Source organism: Camellia sinensis, chromosome 4 (genome assembly GCF_055761805.1).
Source record: "Camellia sinensis isolate YWXY chromosome 4, ASM5576180v1, whole genome shotgun sequence".
NCBI classification, from domain to species: Eukaryota; Viridiplantae; Streptophyta; class Magnoliopsida; order Ericales; family Theaceae; genus Camellia; species Camellia sinensis.
Genome location: NC_138964.1, coordinates 169728003 through 169735654, shown reverse-complemented (window position 1 = coordinate 169735654; position 7652 = coordinate 169728003). Strand labels below are relative to the sequence as shown.

The 7652-nt window shown below is 34.0% G+C and overlaps 1 protein-coding gene across 1 annotated transcript; it reads left to right on the top strand.

Annotated features, from left to right (window-relative positions):
* Positions 1–2753: 2753 nt before the first annotated feature.
* LOC145824218 (uncharacterized) lies at positions 2754–6006 on the top strand. Its single transcript, XM_082923840.1, has 3 exons — positions 2754–4957; positions 5033–5342; positions 5611–6006. Exons 1-3 carry the CDS (start codon positions 2754–2756, stop codon positions 6004–6006), a joined length of 2910 nt encoding a protein of 969 aa, XP_082779966.1.
* The last annotated feature ends 1646 nt before the right edge of the window (positions 6007–7652 follow it).

The window sequence follows — 7652 nt, the reverse complement described above, 5'->3', positions numbered from 1 at the left end:
TAGAAAATTACCATGGAAGACGACAAAAGGTAGAGAACATGTGGTTGTTAGTGTACAAGTCACAGTGAAGATAAATAATTCCATGGCTTGGTTTGAACTTAGAGTTACTAAAGAAGCCTGTAGAAATTATGGCTCGGTTTGATAAAGAAGAAAAATAATTTGGGTACTTGCTTAAAAGAAGCCATTGATTTTGGTAAAAATAACAACAAAACCAAAGAAAAACCCAAAATTTAGCATTAAAGCATTGGAAAAATGTAGGGGTTTGATTCGTGGAAGTTTGAGAGGTGTAGGAATTCTGGGTTGGGATTGTTTTGAAAGATTTTCACAGGAAACAAGCAGAGATCTAATGTAAATTTCGAAGTCCTCTGTTTATGGTATAAAATGAGAAGATACATGTGCCCCTTTTATTAGTACACACAGGACAAATATTTAGCACATAAATCATGCAACCTAGATTGATCTTATAAGAACATGATGTCATACTGGTTCAGGAATTTTTTCAAACATTTGGTACCTATATATCTATACTATATATTAAGCAAAAGGGGGGTTTTTAACCCCAAGGCCTGTGGGAGTTTCAATTCCCTAATCCTAATTTTCTAATTTTTTGATTTAAAAAAAAACCTCAGCATTTATTGACTTCTCCCAACCCAACCTCAGCATTTATTGACTTCTCCAAACCCACAATCTCTTTTGGCTTCTCTCATAATTATTGCAACACCCTTTTCAATTTCTCCCATACACTATGGTTACACACAAAAATAAAAAAATATATATAAGAATTTAGCTATAGATCTCAAAAAGATATAACATCTAAATTTGAATTATGATTTAATAATATAATTATGTATTTTTTTTATGTATATCTATCAAAATTTTAAATCACTTAATGAGACAAATTAATCAATTTTCCAAAATTATTGATTTTTAATTTACAAAATAGATTAAAAAAAACTATTGACTGATTTATTTATTTAATAACAAAAATATTTCATAATCTCTCCTTCCTAATCTCTCTCACAAATTTTCAAAAAAAAATATTAAAACTTACATTCATTTTCTCTTCCCCAAAAAATCAGATAATATTTTTTATTAAAGTTGTATATATCTACCTATATTTTATATATTATATTATAACATAACAAAAAAAAAAACTATAAAACTAAAAAAAAAAACTTTAAAGTTTATCTAAATAAACTTTAAATCAATAAAACTCACATGTCTATCACATATCTAACTCACATCATAACTTAGCCAAATAATAATAATTAAAAACAAAAGGAAACCACAGATAAATTAAATTAAAAAAAAAAAAGATACCCACAACTCCATCTTAAATAAATTGAAAAAAAAATACCCGAATAGAAACCACACAAAAATAAAAATAAAAGATATATCTATCTATCTATCTATCTATATCTATACTATACATTAAGCAAAATGGGGTTTTTAACCCCGAAGGCCTGTGGGAGCTTCAATATGGCAATCCTAATTTTCTAATTTTTTGTTTTAAAAAAAAAAAATTATCTCAGCATTTATTAACTTCTCTTAACCCATAAGACTTTTTGACTTCTCTTATAATTACTGCAGTACCTTTTCCAAAACAAATAATTTGTATTTTAAAACAAATATAAATATCTTTATCTATGTCTATCTATAACCCACAAGACTTTTTGATTTCTCTTATAATTACTGCAGTACCTTTTCCAAAACAAATAATTTGTATATTAAAAAAAAATTAAAACAAATATAGATATCTATATCTATATCTATCTATTTATTTATATCTATCTTTAACCCATAAGTTTTGTGGGAGCTCCAATATCCCTATCTAAATTTCCTGATTTTTTGATTTTTTTAAAAATAAAACCTTAGTATTTATTAACTTCTCCCAACCCTCAAGCTTTACCCTCATAATAACGCATTAATGCATTAAGAACAAGCATAAAAAAATTCCTTGAAAAGTCCAACACATATGAATTCCTTGAAAAGTCCCAACACATATGATTATTATCCCTCATAATAACACTTTAATGCATTAAGAACAAATATAAAAAAAATTCCTTAAAAAGTCCAACATATATGATTATTATCAAAATATTAAAATTTAATATAATATAAAAAAAGAAGATATTTAATTCATTGGAAAGTCCAACACATATGATTATTATCAAAATATTAAACTTTAATATAATATAAAAAAGAAGATATTTAATTCATTGGAAAGTCCAGCATATATGATTGTTATCAAAATATTAAACTTTAATATAATATAAAAATGAAAAAAAAGAAGACATTTAAAAAAAAAAAAGACATTTAAAAATCACAATTCACATATATAGATAATTGTAAATACAACCCGTGCATAGCACGGGTGATATGCTATCTATATCTATACTATATATTAAGCAAAAGGGGGTTTTTAGCCTCAAGCTTTGTGGGAGCTCCAATCTCTCAATTTAAATTTTCTGATTTTTTGATTTAAAAAAAAAATCTTAGCATTTATTAATTTCTCCCAAGTCTTACCCTCATAATAACACTTTAATGCATTAAAAACAAGAATAAAAAAATTCTTTGAAAAGTCCAACACATATGTTATATACTTGGAGAACTAAGGAAAGATTAGAGATAGACAACGTAATATGATTTTCTTTCTATGATACACATTGTGCATTCCTAAATGGAATAGGTTAATAGTACACATGATGCGTTTTATGACATAAAAAAACTTGATCTTTCATTTGTGATCAGACATGGACAAGAGTTGGATTGCATTGGGTAAGACACCTGATGGAAGGATGAGTCAGCCATTTATTGATAGGGTGACATCATTTATCAAATTTGCAATGGCAGTTGTTGACCAGGAAGGTAAAATCCCGTGCCCATGTTTGAACTATGTGAACTATTATTCCCAAAATCTTCGAAATGTGCAAATTCATTTGCTTCAATATGGGATTATGCAAACGTACACTATTTGGCATGATCACGGGGAACCACGTGTATCAAATGAGGCTCATCATGAAATGGCAATTGATGAAGATGAGGTTTTAGGTGGTATTGATGCCTTAGTGGAAGATCGAATAAGAGGAGAACCCAACGATGCACCCCAGAATGAGGAACTACAAACGTTTGATAAACTATTGAATGATGCCAAACGTGAGGTGTACTTAGGTTGCACAAACTACACTCTGTTGAAGTTTGTCATCGAGCTGCTTAATATGAAGGTAACAAACCACTGGAGCAATAAGTCAGTTAACACACTATTGGAGTTTTTAACAAAACTTTTACCAAAAGATAATTTGGTTCCAAAGTCATTTTATGAAGCTAAGAAAATACTTCGTGATTTGGGCTTGTCATATGAGTTAATTGATGCTTGTATAAATGATTGCGTACTCTTTTGGAAGGAAAATGCAAGGTTAGATAAATGTCCAAAATGTAAGGCATCCAGATGCAAGATCAATCGTGGCAGGGGTAAGAAGATTCCCTATAAGGCGTTGCGGTACTTCCCATTAACACCAAGGTTGAAAAGATTGTACATGTCAAGAAAGACTGCTGAGGACATGAGATGGCACAAGGAGAAACGTATAGATGACGGAGTATTGAGACATCCCGCCGATAGTGATGAATGGAAGGAATTTGATGTGCAACATCCTCAGTTTGCCCTAGAGCCTCGAAATGTGAGGCTAGGGTTGGCTGTTGATGGATTCAATCCTTTTGGGAACATGAGCAACTCGTATAGTTTATGGCGTGTAGTACTCATTCCTTATAACTTGCCACCTTGGTTGGTTATGAAAGATCCCTTTCTTATGATGTCACTACTTATTCCTGGAGAATCACAACCAGGGATCGATATTGATGTCTACATGAGACCTCTGGTGGATGAGTTGAATGAGTTGTGGAAAAATGGTGCATTATCTTACGATGCCGTAACTGGTGAGTCTTTCCAGATGCGTGCAGCTTTGATGTGGACTATACACGATTGGCCTGCATTTGGTGACATATCTGGGTGGAGAACAAAGGGTCATTATTCTTGCTACACTTGCAATGATGAACCATATTTTCAATCTTTGAAAGGTAAGACTGCATACACTAACCATCGATGCTACTTGCCTCAAAACCACCCCGAAAGGCGAAAGAGTAAGGCTTACAATGGTAAGCATGAGAAGCGAAAGAGATCTTTAAAGTTACCAGTGGAAAAGATATTAGAGCAATTGGACAGAGTGACAGGTGTCACATATGGGAAACATCCAAGAAATATGAAAAGACTCCGTCAGGCACCAAATTGGACAAAGGTAAGCATCTTGTATGAGTTACCATACTGGAAGAAACAGAAGCTTCGACACAACATTGATGTTATGCACGTCGAGAAGAATTTTAGTGAAAATACCTTTGGAACTATGTTAGGCGTTGATGGAAAGAACAAAGACACCGACAAAGCACGGATGGACTTGGAAGATATGGGTATAAGGAAAGAGTTGTGGTTAACACGTTGTCCTGATGGAACTTATGTGAAACCTAGGGCAATCTTTTCATTGACCCCTGAAGAGATGGAGGGTTTCTTTGAATTCTTGAAATCAGTGAAGTATCTGGATGGCTATGCTGCAAACATATCAAGATCAGTGAATGCGAGAAATGGTAAATTAACAGGCTTGAAAAGTCATGACTGCCATGTACTCATACAACGGATTCTTCCAATTGGGATGCGTGGTTTCGTAGACAAAGAGATTAGTAAAACACTATTTGAGTTAGGTAGCTTTTTCCAGGATTTGTGCTCAAGGACACTGTGCCGTAATGAACTTGAGAAATTAGAGGAACGTATAGTACACATATTATGCAAGCTTGAAAAGATTTTTCCTCCAGCCTTCTTTGATGTGATGGTTCACTTGGCCGTTCACTTGCCGCGTGAGGCTATTCTTGGAGGACCGGTGCAATGTCAATGGATGTACCGGATTGAAAGGTGATTGTTAAATTGAAAGGTTCGTAATTATATGTTGCATGTGTAACCTTGCTCTTAACTAATTCTCTTTTCAAGGTTTCTCGGAGCTTTAAAAAAGTTTGTTACAAACCGAGCTCGACCAGAAGGTTCAATCGCAGAGGCTTACATTGTCAAAGAGTGCATTACTTTTTGTTCAATGTATGTTGATGGGATCGAAACAGTGCATAATCGACCCGAACGAAATCAAGATTGTGGCGAACGTCGCAAAGGGTTAACTGTATTCACAGAAACTGCCCGTCCTATTGGCCTAATCACAAGGGATGCTGATATGTCACAAGAATATCGTGATATGGCTCATTGGTTCTTGTTGAACAATAGCCCCGAGATAGAGAAGTATCTAGAGTATGTTTTTCATTTAAATATGTGTATTCTTAGCTTTGTTAATGTAGTTAGCAGTGCATAATAATCACATTCTTTTGAGTAGGATACACAAAAATCTATTACGGACTCCATCTGACCAAGGCATAACCCGTATACAATAACAAGAGTTTCCCAAGTGGTTCAAAGAGTGGGTAAGGCATTTTCAATTTAAGACATGATTAAAAATTTGTATAAGATTTGATCATTTATTAATTTATTTTTACTATCTTAATGTACGTTATATGTGAATGTAGATAAATATATTGAGAGAAGAAAAGTCACCAGAAGCAACCAATGATTTATGGTCATTAGCAAATAGCCCAAATTTGCTAGTAAAAGAGTACTCAGGTTGCATAATCAATGGCGTACGGTTTCGTACAAGAGAAGTAGACAATCGCCGTAAGAGTCAGAATAGTGGTGTGCTTACGGAAGGGGATCATGAGGGAGTGACGCATGAATTTTATGGTCACTTGTGCAATGTTTGGGAATTGGAGTACATGTGTCATAACAAAGTTGAATTGTTCCAGTGTGAATGGTACAACACAGGAAACACAGGTCGAACTAGAACATTGCGAACTGATGATTATTGCACAAGTATTGATGTCACAAGTCGGTGGTATCAACACGACCCTTTCATCTTGCCTAGCTAGGCTAAGCAAGTCTTTTACCTAAATGATACCAAATGGGGACAACCTTGGCAAGTCGTTCAACGAGTGCAACATAGGGGTGTCTTTGATGTACCAGAGGTAGGTGACGGAGAATCATTACATGAACCAGAAAAAAACGATGTGTTCCAACAAGAAAATATTACCAATGTTGTTCCAATTGACATTGGCCCTAATGTTCAATGTTATAGAGATGGTGTTGAAGCAGAAGTTGTTACAAGGGTTAGGTCATCTGATGAAACAATGATAGAGAATAGAGCTGACCAACAAAATGAAGAGTGTGACGAACCTGATGTGGATTACGATATGGATCTTGATGTAGACTAGGATTTGTAGTTATTTTGCACTTTCTATATGAACATTGTTCTTAATTAATGTATTTGAATTTCAGTTGTGGGGTTCATCCACTGTTATGTAGGTTTATCATTGATTGGTCATATTGTGTGTCTGATGGCTTTGTAATTAATTTGTTCTATGATAAGTAAATGGTAAAAACAAAAATCATCCTTATCACTCTAGCCATATTTCAATGATTTAGAGCCTATATGACATATCCACTTGTTGAGATTGTTGTTGCTTTATGCTTTATGTATAGAAATATATAATTATCTTTTCTTTACATCTAATGTTCAATTATGCGTATCCACCAAAAAAATGTTCAATTATGCTTTATAGTTGGGAAAATGGACGCTACAAAAAAGCAATTGACCAAACCAAGTACCACAACTAAGAAGGTAACGAACTATGAGAAACAAAGAATGAAGAATATTAATAAAAACCGTGAGAGAATGAATGCTCTAGGAGTGAAGAATATAACAACTTGTTTGAAGGCTACGGTTCAACATAAGAAATTGAGGAAGGAAAAACAAATACCAATTGAGGAAAATGACGATGATTATCGACCGTCAGAGGCTGAAGATAGCAGTGACACTGAATCCTATGATTCGTTTGAGCATGAGGTACTATACATTTATGCATTGTGAAATATATTCTTTCTTGTTACTTTCAATTCATACACACATAGACCTGTATATGTTTGTACATATATTCATATTTTATTATGTTATTCAGCTGTTAGAGATACCATCGAGAGCCCGTTCACAATCTCATCATGAGGCATTGACCCACGCATTAGAAGAGGGGGATACCTCTTCACGTCCTGAGGTGACTAGCAATCTGCCACCACCTCTCAATGTGGAGCCTCAACTTGAGGTGACTGCTGGTAATACTATTGGTAAGACACACTCTTTATTTACATTGATTTGAGATCTTAATTAAATTTGTTCACATACTATTTTAATATTATGGCTTCACAATATCAGCTGCTAAGCGTGCTCGTGGCCCGACTCGAGGCAAAGAGGTTCAAGGCCTTGTTGATAGAGATGGAAAGCTTAGTGTGCCTATCCCTCCAAAATTTCGTGCACTGGTAGGGGACTATGCCTCAAAACTAGCCTCAAAGATTGGTGTAGAAGTGCGAACTCGTTTACCAGATCCAAGTGTTCGTAGGTGGAAGTATGTTGATGCCACCGTTAAGGAGGCGATGTTTCAACGCTTGAATGTAAGTTCGTTGTCTACTTATAGGAGATTTTACTCATTTTTATAATAGGTTAGAAATCTTAATTATTTATTGT

Bases quoted from the DNA above. Each gene is read 5' to 3' on its own strand.
- LOC145824218 (XM_082923840.1), top strand. From the start codon at position 2,754: ATGGACAAGAGTTGGATTGCATTGGGTAAGACACCTGATGGAAGGATG. The intron at 4,958-5,032 runs GTGATTGTTAAA...TCTCTTTTCAAG, and splicing joins TGGATGTACCGGATTGAAAG to GTTTCTCGGAGCTTTAAAAA. The intron at 5,343-5,610 runs GTTTTTCATTTA...ATGTGAATGTAG, and splicing joins TAGAGAAGTATCTAGAGTAT to ATAAATATATTGAGAGAAGA.